Source organism: Lepidothrix coronata, unplaced genomic scaffold (assembly GCF_001604755.1).
Source record: "Lepidothrix coronata isolate B3197 unplaced genomic scaffold, Lepidothrix_coronata-1.0 Scaffold12, whole genome shotgun sequence".
NCBI lineage: Eukaryota > Metazoa > Chordata > Aves > Passeriformes > Pipridae > Lepidothrix > Lepidothrix coronata.
In genome coordinates this window covers 4,856,999-4,871,747 of record NW_016690192.1, presented here as the reverse complement: position 1 = coordinate 4,871,747, position 14,749 = coordinate 4,856,999, and the positions used below count along the sequence as shown (strand labels likewise).

The following is a 14,749-nucleotide window of genomic DNA, read 5'->3' as shown; positions in this document are numbered from 1 at the left end:
CCTACCATCGACATCTAATTAAAGAAGGTAGTAAGAAAATAAACAACCTTTCTTGGAATGTCTTTGATTCCATAAGTACATACACATTTCATCCACTGAAGACTGAATTACAACCTTTCATCTAATGAACAGCTTAATGGAATGGCACTGGAATAAAGAACGGGGAAGGCAAAAACAAACCCTTGGTGATTTCACAAAACACATATATTTATATAATATCAGGCTCGCTATCTGGCAACACCAATTTGCAAACTACAGTGAAAGTGTTCCCCACCTCAGAGCACGCCAGACACTGACACCAAATCAATACCCAGATCTCCCTGAGAGCTGAAGCAGCAGATGGTCCATCACAATGGAGAAATGACAGAACACATACATAGAAGTGTCTGCTTTCTTCAGACACATTCTTGAAAGCACTGTATCATTGATCTAAGATTATTTTTATAGGCAGATGACAGGTCAAGCATAAAAGTGCTCTGTTTTAAAGGTTACAGAGTTGGCAAGCTTGGTATCACTGCCACGGACAAAGAATCATTTGCTTTTGAAGTCTTCCTTGTCAGGTTATTTACATTTCACAGTTAAAAGGCTCCTCTCTGGAGAACATGAATGCTAAAACAAATAAAAGAAAAAGTCCTAGGCAAGCTAATGCTCTTTAAAGAGATAATGTAAATCAACCCTGACACCATCAGTGTCATCCTAAAGCATGCTGAGAATTTCCAGGGAAAGTTACTCACATTAAGCAGATTGAGAGAGTCAGCCAACAAAAATAAAGCAAATCTGTAGGTAAACTGCCTTCCAGGCCAAGACTGTTGCTACAGCCATGTATTACAGTGAAAGGGAGAGGAGGAACACTCCAGTGGTGAAAAGCATTTGTTTGGGAAGTCTGCAGGAAGAATTGGTCCTGAATAAATAATTTATAGTGTGATCTGTGAAAACGTCCATGGAATACGACACCTAATTCTCACTGCAAAGCAGACAGAAAGCTGGATGCCCAGCTAAACACTTAGAAGAATGTTACCCTTCAAATTATACGGCTCTTTTCCCAGCTATAAAATAATAATAATGCTACTTTCTTACTTAAGAGCAGCATTTAAAGCCTGAATTTGTTAACACTTTCATATGCAAGATATTCCAGAAGAGTAAAGGTTTGGATTTTTTTTTTTAAAGACAAGATGAAAGAGCTCCTTCTGGAATAATAAATTTCTGTGAGTTTAAATATTTCTAAGCACTGTATGTACACATGCAATGCACAGACTTCATGCTACATAGCTTTCTTTTCCTTCCCTGGATGAGAACACTCCTGGAATGTTATTGTTTTCAGGGGGGTGGTTTTTAAGAATTTACTGTGAATACATGCATTATATATGTGCACACTGAAACACTGCCAGGGCTGCAAATGACCCAGGAGTTCATAAACATGGCTATTTTCTTATCTGGTTCAAATTTATGCAAGGAAGCAATTGTTACACAGCTCTGGCTGAACAGAGACCCGATCCCACAAGGGGCAGGGGCTTTGCGTGGGGCTTTCCATGGGGTTTCACATAAGAAGAGTTCAAAGGAGATGACAGATCGTTCATTACACCCCCTGTACCACGAGGGTCTCATCCCTGACGGTGTTCACAGGAGCTGATGCAAAAGAAACACCCTGAACATTCAGCCTGTATCTGAAGATGATTATAAAAAATGAGATGAAGAGAACCAAAAGACAACAAACTCCTCTGCGGTTCCTGTCTTGTCTTTCCTCAGAATTTAAGGCCATAACACCACAACCTCCTTCAATACTCTCCCCCAGCCCCAGTGAAGCACAGTTATCCAGTGCCACCATTAGTCAGGATCCCAGAAAGACGGATCTCAGAGATTCCCAGCCATCTCTTCACAAACTTTATTAAGTGAAGATAATCATCTGAACCTCAGGGAAGTTAATAATTACAGTGTTCATACGTATCTATACTGCTTCTGCACAGGATCAACAATGAAAGGGATGTTTACACACAGCTTTTTTGCTTCAATGGAAAACTGTGCACCACTCTCATCAGCTCAAGTAAATGTTAATTATCACCATGCAAAAATAAAACATATTTTCTGATGCACATCGTAGATTTATTTAAGAGGCTTCTTACGATGTAGGATGTTGCCTTTTGAGACTGAAGAAATAAGACCCTTAAAAATGAATATATGAACTCTGATTTATGTTTTTTTAATTATTATTTTTTGAAGTGATGGAGAACATTTTAACCATCACAGAGATACACACACACACACACACACACACACACTCTCAAACTACCACACTAGGCAAGATCAGAGCTTAACAGCCAACAAAACACACATTCAATCCCTGAGATCATTTTCCTGAAATAGAAAACTACATATGTTTCTCAAATTTCACATCAAGCCACTGCACAGCCCGAACCACAGGGGAGAAGGGAGCCAAGCTGCCTTTGGGCTTGGGGGAGCAAGGACCTGAAAACAAGATGATTCCTTTCATATCGGCATGTTTCTCGTCCACAATCTCAGTTTAACAAACACCCCCTGTGACAGTATTTCTAGCTGGGCTGGCTTATCAAGCAGCCTTTGCTTTGTCAAATTAAGACACATTGCCTTGGATTAGTGAGACTCCCTGAGTTCACGATGACTTCATGGTTGGCTCAGAGTTCACTGTCTCTGTGGAACGCTGCCAGGAATACATCCACTGCCTGCCCCAATCCTTTCTATACTGACCTAGCTGGCTTTTTTTTCTTTTCAGCAGCAAATGAACACAATAGAAAACAAAGGGCTAGATACTGCCACAGCTAATTAACAATCCTAACATCTTAAAAAAATAATCAAAGTAGTAAATATTTGAAGATCTCAATGCAAGCCTCTGCAATGCAAGGTCTCAATGTATGTCCAAAGCTGCTGGAAAGGGACAATGCAGTTTTTCTGCACAGTGAGATACTATGAAGGGCTCCCGTTCTTGTGGAAAACACATTAAGCTCCTTTTGCTAATATTTTGTAAAGGGCACTTGTACAATAACAATAGCTAAAGCTTCCTGTTTGCCTGTGTGCTTCCTGGCTAAGGTTAACGAGACCTGCTAACAGTTTTCTTCTTTAGCACACAGAACTTTTCAGGTTACTCTGTATACTCAAGGACATATCATTTTTAAATTTAAAAAAAAAAATCTAACAGTAACGGCCCACATTGCACCTGCCCTTCACAATCCTGATAACTTTTCCAGCTACACATTTCCTATTTTCTGGATCAGCCTATGTGTCACCAGTCTCTAAAGAACATGTTTTGAATTTATTAAAAGCCCAACAGCAGAAGAATTCTCTCATTTGGCAAAGATACCATCACAGGGACACTTGCTCTTGGCTCCATGACAAGAAATCCATGGTACTTTGTTTGTCCAATCCACAAAAACACCATCCCCCCCCTCCCAACCAGCCCTTCAAGATAGTTCTCCCTTCTCCAGAGACTTTTCCAAACAAGTCTGCAAGTCTGAAGTTTTGGGTTTCATTTCATAAACAGGACACAACCCCCGAGTGCAGCTCAGGATACTGTCACTGCCACATGGGCTCAGCACTAATCACAACAGCCTTCTGAAATATTCCCTTGGCCCTTTCTTTCCACTGAGAGGCCTGATTTTTAAACCAGCCATCTTTCGAAGTAAGCATAAAATATAAACAAGAAGCCAAACTCCAGGGCCCAGCCAAAGGGTATACATTAGTCATGGCAAGGCTGGGAAGGAAGGGAAGGGCAGCTGGCCCCAAAATGGGTGCCTGCACTGGTCCAGTTACCACGTCTCACTGCAGGGATTGCCCAATCCTTTAAAAAGACACAGACATCCTTCAGATAATCATTTAACTCACACCAGTTTGTTTTTTCAACTGCACCTCTAAACATAAGCTCCTCTTCCAAACTCTCTCCCTTTTCAGAGTTTCCAGCCTATCTGGATAAAACATTTGGTGAGGACTCCACTGACACAGCGATTTCACCTCACAGCGGTAAAAGCAAGAAACCTCCCAAGAGTGTGTGGATATATCAATTTAACAGCTGAAGAGCAAATACAGGGATGAACAAGAATGAAATCCCCAAATGTGTTCACCTGCCCAAACACCTCTGAAGATGCAGATTTAATTCACTTCTACAATCACACAGGGGATATAACAGAGCAGAGACCTGAATCCAGATTCTTGGATTCAAGAGCACCTTCCCACCTTAATGTTTCACTAAAAACTTCCATCACTGTGATTCAGCAAGGGACCAATCTCTGCTATTGATCCCAGCAGACTCTGCATCGACCCCAGGAATATCCAAGGAGTCCTCTGGATCTCCATCAGTGCAACAGAGCCACCTCAAGCCCTAATGATAAGCAACTGGAAACGGGTGACAAATAAACTCTAAGGACTCGATCAGTGCTTAACATAAAGAGTCAGCTATTTAAATGTGCTCAAGCCAAGGAACTCATAAATGAAAGAAAACAATTAGTCAAGGGATCTTCCTGTTGAAAAAACACTGTATATTAAAAAGATATCACCCCCTCTCACAGAGATACAGACTAATATTGGTTACGTGGTTCCCAGAAATGCTTTTAATCAACTACAACCATTTCTCCTTCACTTTGCAGTCTGTAATTATTGTAACAGCATGAATTTCTTTCCTATAAAACTGATTTTCTCTGGAGAAACTCATGATCCTGAGATCTGTTGGAAGGAGATAATTTAGAAAAGTTCCTCCAAAGTATACAAAACATCTGTTCCACCCTTTTCCCTGTCATGATGGCAAGCAGCTGAAGACTGACTGGACAATTATTTCCACAGGAAAATTATTTGCATCAACATCCCTATAAGAGATGAAGTCTCTCCTAGGTAATACATTACTTTCCCCTAAATATTAACATATCTAGGGGATAATAATATGGAAAAAAGATTTGCATTTTTTTCCAACTTTTTTTTGTAATTTTGGGAGGTGGCTTGCAGCACAATGTTGGACACTCTCTATCTCAGTAATCTCAGCCTGACATTTTTCCCTATGTTTCCAAATCCTCCTTCACAGGTTTAATCTCTCATTAGTTACAGTTCATCTTAAATGCAGGAGAGACCTGCTCATTTTCCTGTGAGTTGCTCATGACTGGAAGTGGCCCTGAAGCAGAATGCTGGGTCTATACACATGACCTTTGAGAAATCTGTGTGTGAATTCCACCCAGTTGAACAGCTCAGCCATATTCTTATCTGCAGTGGAATCCCTCACGAGACCTCAGAAATACACTGAAATTACAGATGAACATCTCTGGATTCTCCATCCATAACACAGTAGCCTGTAACTAGATAAGTGTTTAGATTTTATTAAGATAGCTGTACCCAAAACACCATATAAAGAAAAAGTTATCAGAGGTTGTAGATGGGGGGGGGGGAGCAGTGAGTCACACTCACCACAAGTCGAAGTGCTGAGCCTCTGCAAAGCACTTCTAACGTGTCTGTGACAGAACAGCTCTTCCTCTCCACCACAGCATTTCTGAGAGAACACAACTGAGTGTTCAAGTGGCAAACCCAACACTTCATTGTTGCAACCTTGGGGGGTAGAAGCTGGGAAGTTCCAAAGTTTTAAATTTGTTAACTAAAGAGCTGTCAGTAACATTTTCAATGCATAATAGTCAGGATCATTCAGAAAAACTCAGTGGTCTTTCATCAAGGAGAAACAATAAAAAAGAACTATTTTAAATATGAAATATTACAGGCAACAGTCTTCCAAGAACAATGGGAATCAACAATTTGGAACTTATCCTCTGTAAGTGATGGGTGGGTGTTGTTCAGTGAGACACAGAGCAATTTCAAAGCCAGTAGGTAAAAAAATCTCAGAATACATTTGAATCTCCAGCTTGGAGGTAAGAGGTCTTTACTGTTTTTATTATAGTTTCACTGGAAAAAACCTTGGCAACAAGGCAGTTCAAGCCAGCAAAATTAAAGGGGAAAGAGAAAGGATTTCATACTCAGAAATACACATCAAGAACTGCTTTTCAAACACGTTTGATTCACATCTCACACACAACGTTCTGCTCTGAGCGACCTCACTGAAGCAAAAAGACTACACACAGTTTTTAAATGTCAAACACACACAAAATGTTCTAGAGAGCCCCTTAAAATTTTAAAGAAGCAAGGTCTTTCCCATAAAAGTGCCTTTGGAATTGCATTTATTTTGGTAAAATCCCCATCACCAAAACAAATTTTTGAAAAAATAAATCTGTCTTTTATCAGGGCCAAGTTCTGCATGATTCAGAGTGAGTAACACTGTGTCTTGCCCTGTGAATAGGCTCCTTTGTGCTCAAAGGGAGAAAAGGTGGGAAGAATCTTATACTTGACAAATTCACAATTCCCTTGTATTATGAGCATATGCAGGGCAAATTACTTTACTTCACCAAACTACAAGGAAATTCCCAAAAAACAGGTGTGCATGGGGGAAAGAGAGAAAGGGGGAAAAAATTAGGTTTGATTCCTGCAAAACATTTCTTGTCCTTATTTTCCTATCTTTTTCTTCCTGCTTTGCCACCCTATAAGACATTCCACTAGAGCCAAAACAATAGGCTTAATTTTAATGTTAATGGGCTTAACATTAAGCTAGCAAAGGAGGCACTACAAAGAACTATTTTATCCAAAATAGAAGACTCTCAACCAAAGGTGGGGGAGGACTCGGCCCAGAAAGTCTTTTCCCAACATTCATCAATAGAATCAAAATGTTTTTGAAAAATAAAATTGTCATTGGTAAGGGAATGAATTTGCCAGCCTAAATTCAGGCATCTCTACTTTTGAGTATAATCTTCTGCAACAGTTTTTGTTTTTAGAAGAGGTTCTCTGCTTCAACTCCAGGAATCTGTAGCCAAGAGCACAAAGCCAAAGCCAGGCAGGACCCAGGAGCCATCAGTACCCCTGGACCCTCCCTTTTCAGACCATTCTCCATCTAATGCCCCAACTAAAGGGTTCTAATTCTAAATCCAAGTCTTGAGTACTTTCACAAGTTTCAGACCCTGCATGGAATATCATCTGGGACCTGTGATTTATCCTGTTGAAGGAAGAGTTGGGCCAGGTGACAGGACTGCTTAGATTGCAAGGTCTGTGGGGTGAGAGTTGTTCTTCTGTTACATAATTCATAGTTATACAGCAAAATCTGACTGAAAATCCAAAGGAAGAACTGAGATACTATCTATCAATTACCATCTAGCAACTCTGTTTTTCTTTTAAGTCAAACACAGCATTTCCCTCCTCTATAATGCAGGGAATATATAATATATAACACTATAACAAAAGCTGTCAGTCATGAAGACTAACTAGGGAGAAATAGAGCACTCAAATAACTCAAAAAACTGTGTCTGATGCAAAGGTATCTTCATTTCCAGAGAAACCAAAACTACCCTGTGATCAGTTTTCATCTGAGACTACATTTTGCAGATTCAGCTCCACAAACTGCAATGGAAATAACTGTGAACTGCAGCTGGTCATGTAAGTCCATAAATAATACCATCCCTCACTTTTCACAAGGAGTTGTTTATCTGCAGATACACTTCACTTGTGCTGGTGACTTCAATGCAGATTTTTCAGGGGTTCTCTCAGAGGATTTTGTTAAACTGCTTAGGAGGTATTCCAGGATGCTTTTGAGGAGCAGTACAGCTGCTGTGTTTTACAGTGAAGTGACCACTGTAAACAAGATTTTAACAGATCCCTCCCACATGGCAAAGAAGTGTTTCTTTCCAATTCTCCCTGAAGTCAATAAACTTGTAAAAACCCCCAGATTTCAGAGAATTATTAAAAGTGTATTTCACAGGAACTAGAGCAATCACATTTCTGTTCCAAAATGGATCACAAGACCAATTAACTGACATTTGTAGCAACAAACTGTATCTGTGAACTACACTGCTCCCAGGAACAACTGTGCTCAGGAATGCACATGGAAGCAGGAGATAGGTTCAAGATGTTTTGGGGCAGACTCAATTACAGACAGATGTACATAACAGCATGCCCAGTCACAATGAATTAAAGCAGAACATACAGAAGAAAATAGATGAGGATGACCAAATCATACTGTTATAATTAACATACCTTGCAGTGACACCTGTGGCTTTCCAAGACAAGAAATCCGGAAGATCAAAGAAGTAGCCTGCCTTCTCCCAGGATTCCTGCAAGTTCTAATAAAAATATGTTTAGAAATGCAGGTATTAGAGGTCAGGCATAATCACGTTCTTATTTTAATGCAATTAAAAAAACTGATATTTAGGTAAAAAGGACAATTTTTTCAAACCAACTACTCTGATCATCCTGTCTGCTCTACTCTCTGATTTACTGCCTAGAGAACTGAGCCTTTGCCCCACCACAGGCTGATCTTAAGCAAAGTTTCCCATGAAAAGTTCATGGAGGCACAAGTTTCAGATCAATAACATGAGCTCTCAGTTCCCCATCAGCTGCTCCGTGTCACAGCAGCCTCGAAGTCAACACACAATCTTCTCAAAAACCATTTGCTTGAAGGACGCTCTACTTTCTAGAATTTACCATTTTAAATTTCGTATTTGTTAACTGTAAGCACAGGAAGGAAACAAACAGCTCTGTGAGCACAAGAACAAAGCTTTCGGATCACACGGCTTTTGGAAAAGCCACTTGACGTTTCCAAACTCCTAAAAAACTCTTCTACCAAGACAGATCATTTACAGGGATCATTTACAGTGGAAACAGCAGTTTCCACTGCTCTACTCTGCAGACAGATGGTGGTCCAGAAAGCAAGAATTCAATGCCCACTTCTGACCTTGGTACACTAAAACCAGTAAAGAACATCAAAACCAAACAGAAGTCAGTGCTGCTCACCAAAAGGGTCACAATCAGACTTCCACAGGACGATAACATTGCTTTAAAAACCTCCACCAGCTTTTTAAATCATTGGAAAGGTGCAAAGTTTTCTCACTTATTAAGAGCAGCTTCTGTGCTAGAAACACAGGTACTACCTGGGCTCTTTCTGGAGCCAGATTTAATTCCATGCAATATCAAGAAGGTACATTCTAAACTAAAAGAAAACATAATTCCATTTTAAGAAAGAATATGTGGCTCTAGAAATTCTTCTCTGTGAAGGTGGTGAGGCCCTGGCACAGGCTGCCCAGAGAAGCTGGGGCTGCCCCATCCCTGGAAGTGTTCAGGTTGGATGGGGCTTGGAGCAACCTGGGATAGTGGAAGGTGTCCCTGCCCATGGCAGGGGGTTGGAACTGGATGAGCTTCAAGATCCCTCCCAAGTCCATTCTGTGATTCAATGATTCTGTAACTTAATTCAAATACTACATGATATCAAACTAAAATCTTACAAGTCCAGAAAATTGTTGAAAAGGAATAAATGAATTCCAGAAACTAAGGTGCAATTGGGTAAGTGTAAAAAAAGAAAAATTTTCTTTAGTTTTGGATCATGCAAAGAATCTGTCTTACCTTTCTGTTTAGTTCTTCAAAAGCTTCTGAAACTTACTGGATTTCTACTAAGTTCAAAAAACAAATGCTCCAATTACAACTTTTTAACATTAAATGCACAACCTTTGGATGTTTGTTCCTGACCACTCAGGTTTAGCTCATGTGGCTGCTACACACATCAAATTTAACTTCATATGTGAATGCAAAGGAGCTCCATAATTTAGTCCAAAGGTCACTCAGCCCGATTATTTTGATAATAAAAGCCATTATGTGCTGTTAACACACCTGATGGCCTTCAAGGAACAACAGTAGTTTGTCTATTACTGGTAATAAGAAAGGAAGCTGGATTAAGAATAACTGTCCTCTTCAAACAAATCTGCTTCACCAAAGATACTCCTTGGATCTGATTCTATTTCTTCAAGAATTCCCAAAAGCCACATGTTAGTGACACTCAAAGTATGTTGTTTCATGAACATCCAAATGATTCATTTTTTGCCATCTCGATGCTGTGTCATCACTAATTAGTACAGACAACAAGAATCATGGTGCTTTTTCCCAACAAATTTAAAGTCTCCATGTTTCACTGAAGTTAATTCAGATTTATTTTCACCCACAGTCAGGAGTCTGTGACCACATTAAAAGGATTGTGGAGAAGATCCGGGAACGTTCCCAGTGCTGTGTTCACATCCTGCGACTCACCCTCCAAACTCACTTGGAGGAACTCACACAGTCCTGCTGTTTCCCAGGGGTACTTCCAGAGTCCCTTTCCTTCAGCTCTCTGTTTTGGGTTGTTTTAACAACTATACCTCCACAGAATAATTTTTTGAGGTTGTTATAGATAATCCCAAATGCCTGGGGACAAAGAGTTTAAGAATTATGTAGTGCAATGCCTTTTAATATTCCTAGACAAGGAATGTCCAGGATAATGACGGACTTTGTAATTGGACTGAAAATACACACAAAGGCAGAATTTCACAGGAGCTCCAGCATCCAATGCAATTTTTTGGAGACATCTAGAGCCACATTCTCCTTGGAAAAACTGAAAGAGCTTTAACATTCAGATTTTACTCAGGTTTGCTGAGGTAGCCTCTTTCTGTACAGGAAACCTTTGATTTCTGCTCATACTGAAGGTATAGTTATCTTGTGAGATGGAGTGATCCTCAATCATCTAATGTTTGTTAAAACACACTTTTTTCCACCAGAAGTAAACTGTGTATACAAACATTAAAGATATTCTAACTTTTGTTATTGTTAAGAGATTAAATATTAATCAAATTATCTGAAATGACACTATAGACAGCCTTCATAATAGATCCCCGTTGGCCATGAGATTAACTAAACTTAGGCTAGAAGCAACATCTGATTTAACACAGTGTATCAGTCTACATTTCATGGCTACTTATCAGCCAAAACCCAGAAATTCAAAAATCATCTGAGAGTGGTGTATCAGAAATCCAGGTTAAAATCAGAAGGGACAGATGGAAGCAGAAAAATGTTTCACCATTTAGGGCAAAAATAAAATTTCCACATCAGGTAAAACTCTAAGTCATCTGAAAACCAGAAAGAAACCTGAAAATCACTGAAGAACCATCTGCTTTTCCCAGTTCATCCCCAGATTTGAATCTCCATCTCCCAGGCAATCTGTAGCAGAGGGCTATGAAGTCTATGGGTGTGTCTTTTTCTAAATTACCCAAAACAAATGTACATTGTGTGAACGGAGGAAAGAGAACAACCCAATACTTTAATGCAAACACTCCCAGGAATGTAAGAAACTGATGTCCCATGCCCTGCTCCAACTCAGACAGAGCAAGGACTTATAACCTGCATCTCCCACACTTCACATGGGATGCCAAATCATGGGATAGAGCTATTCCAAGAGAGGCCCTGAGCAGAAATTCTGTCCTTGCCAGAGCCAAGGCCACAAATGGATCAATTTTGCAGCCATGACTTGCCCTCTAATTGGTAAAAGATTAACTGACCCAATGATCAGATTCAGGAAGTGGGATGGGGGGAGAGGAGGGCCTTGGAATGTAAACTCTTAGAGGAAGACCACCAGGGCAAGATGTGTCAGAGCCACGTGCTGGTATCCTCAAATCCCAGAGGCATCCTGTGCACATGTGTCTGCACTGCGTATGGAGTCTGATAACACAGAGTGCTGAAACATTTATAAACAATTCTAAACAAGAGTTCAGCTCTAAACTCAACAGCCTGGACTCGTTCTCACTTAACACGGAATTTACTGTTTATTTTAATGGAAAAACATTCACTCACATTCAACAAGACAAAAAGCCAGTGCAAGGGCAGCAAGCAAGGAAGAAGAAATGAAGTAAAAGAGCTGCTGCCAAGCTGATGCCAGTCCATCCACTGTCCTTCCCTCCACAGCCAGGGAAAGAGATGCCTTAATTGTTCCTGCAAGTTATCCCATTGGGAGCTGCAAGTCCCAGGGGGCAGAGAGAAGAAGAATGCTGGATCAAACAGCAGCTCTGAGGATGTGAACTGTAACACACAGAACCATCACTGACCACTGTGCTAGGAAAAAAAATACAGCCTATTGATTTTAGTTATTAATTGCAGAGGAATAATATGTAGATAGTCATTCTGTGAAGTGAATTTTTTTTTTGCTAAAGGAAGGCTTTTCTTTGTTCTTCAACACTACATTAAGAACAGAGCTGAGAAGGCACAGCATAGGAAAACTGCATTTCATTTGGAGACAGTTACTAAGCAAATATCTACTCCCAGTCCAGCATCCCCCACCCACTTAGAATAAACTACAGCATCTCTGATTTCATGGGACTAGTATTTTTTAGAAATAGCTGATTTGTAATGTCATTACTATGAGGAAAACATAACATGCATCCTTTCAGTTTGGCACAAGCTACAATAAAATTTCCAGCCAGAAGTTAGTAAACAAGATTTTTTTTCTTCTACTATCTCTGGGGAAAAAAAAATACTAACAGGCTAATTCTGGAGCTGCAAACCCCTGCCCTGCAGTTTTTGCACTGCCGTGTTCAAGCTGTGCTCTCACTGCTCTAATGCTGGTTTGCCACAGCACAGACATCTCTACAGTCATGATGTACAAACACCTGCAGCAAAATAATTCCCAAGGGAAGGAGCCTGTACCTGTATTTTCAGCTCATATGCAGGCATCTACCTCCCAGAACTATCTACACACCCTGAATGCGTGTGAACATCCCATTTCTTTAGCCAAAGTCTACAAAACAGCAGAACTGCTGCAAAAAAATGCACCTGCAACTACAGAACTATTGCAATAGTGTTGTGCAAGATAATTCTAGACCACAAAGAAATCTAAGGAAATAAAAGCAAAAAGAGTGAATTTAACTAGCTATTTTGAAAGACCCCTTTCCTTTTCAGTGAAGCTGACATTCACTTACCTTACTGACTTCAGCAAGACTTTGTCAGAATTATGTTCCAGCTAGCTTCTAAATATTTGTCACAGGATAATGATTCTTTACTTCAACTTTATCTACACTTGATGTTTCGGGTTTGGTTGACCACATTCAAAAGTCAAATGTGGCTGCATCCACACAAATTAGCTTTTGGAAAAAAAAAAAAATCATGTATTTCTTTTATTTTACATTACAGATTTAACACTGGACTCTCTCTCTCACCACACATGGTCCACAGAAGCAGAAAAATGCTCCTCCTAAGTGGGCCACAGATGTGCCCACTTCACTCAGACTGGCCCATAGGCTACAGAGGAGCTGCACTCAGCTGATCATTGCAGCTGTCCCTGACACAAACTCCACTTCAGGGGTGGCTTTGCCACAGGAACACCCATCTGCAATCACAAACACTTCATGGAGACTGACTACTAGGTGTTAGAGGGTGAAATGATTCAGCACTGATCAAACTAAACTGAATGAAAGGCACTGCAAATCAAACAAAAGATCTCAAAAAGCCTATTATGGCCTTCAAAGTTTATTTTCTTAATTCAAGGCCAAAATGGAACAGAGATGAAGAGCTGTAAGAACAGAAAACATCCTGAAGCCTCTTCTCTCTAGCTAAATCTCTATTATGTGTAAGGAGATGAAATGTTAAAGAGAATGCATTATATGGAAAAAAAAGTAAAAAAGCAGTAGATGAGAGTAAATCCTTCCTCAAATAAAAACAAATTGAGCATAACAAAAAAGCATAACAAAAGAGATAAGGACTAATATCTACTTCTCTTACAGTGGTGTCAGCTCACTCCTTACAGTCAGTGAGGCCATCCTTGACTTCAGTTCTAGGAATAGGATGATGGAAATGGAAAAGCACAGTTAGGTCATCACAGAATCACAGAATGCTTTGGGTTGGAAGGGACCTCAAAGCTCATCTCGTTCTATCCCCTGCCATGGGCAGGGACACCTTCCACCAGACCAGGTTGCTGCAAGCCCAGTCCAACCCGGCCTTGGACACTTCGGAGATGGGGCAGCCACAGCCTCTCTGTGCCAGGGCCTCACCACCCTCATAGGGAAGGATTTCCTCCTAATCTCTAACCCAGCCCTGCCCTCTGTCAGTTTGAAGCCCTTCCCCTTGTCCTATCACTCCATGCCCTTATCAAAAGTTCCTCTCCACCTCAGTCCTTTCTCCCCTTTCCTCCCTCTTTATTACTGCAACCAATTCAGAGTAAATTTTCAAAGTCATATTCTTCAGAAATACTTTTAATTGCTTTTAATGAAAATTCTCCAAGCAACAGAAATTCAACTCCTTTCTCTGAGAGACACTCTAATGCCTCACAACTTGCCAACACTGCTGAATTGCCCCATCTCAGAACTTTCCTCACAGCAGTCAGGTTTTTGGATACTACAGGGAAACTCCCTGTTTTTGGATACTCCCAGGGGAAAACATGAGACAACAGGATCTCTTAATGTGGCCCTCCAGAGTCAGGTTAGTACCATGGAAAGGGAGAGGGAGGCTTTGATCACAATGTACACACAATTAACTATTGGTGTAACAACAGTCCAAAGGGTCATTTAGCATCAGTTCTTTAAATAACTTACTTCCAAAAAGGCACCTGGTTAATCTCCTAAATCATTAGTGTCACAAATGACTCTTAACAAACTAATTTAATTTACAGTCACTTTTGTGCAACTTATCTTGTACTAGCAGGACTGAGGTTTTATATGACTGAATCCACAAACTGTGGAATATGGAAAAGTCAAGGGAAATCTTGAATATTAACTGGTTAGGCAATAAACTCAAAAATAAACAATTATATTTATGCCAGCCTAAATAAACTTTGAAGCTTGAGAAAACAATTCTGTGAGTTCCAGAGAAATGAGGATCCACTGAAAGGAACATATTTCATGGGGACTAATTTTAAGGTTCTCCTAAT

General features: G+C 40.2%; 1 protein-coding gene across 16 annotated transcripts in view; it reads right to left on the bottom strand.

The window, feature by feature from the left end:
• FGGY (FGGY carbohydrate kinase domain containing) overlaps positions 1 to 14,749 on the bottom strand; it is a 148,919-nt gene that overhangs the window by 116,485 nt on the left and 17,685 nt on the right. For all 16 annotated transcript variants that reach the window (XR_001873239.1, XR_001873240.1, XM_017805485.1 and 13 more), the window contains exon 5: positions 8,074 to 8,159. Coding sequence is in view for 14 of the 16 variants with exons in the window: in XM_017805485.1 (XP_017660974.1) it covers positions 8,074 to 8,159 (86 nt within the window). In the remaining 2 variants the exon portion in view is untranslated. The remainder of the gene's footprint in view (positions 1 to 8,073; positions 8,160 to 14,749) is intronic.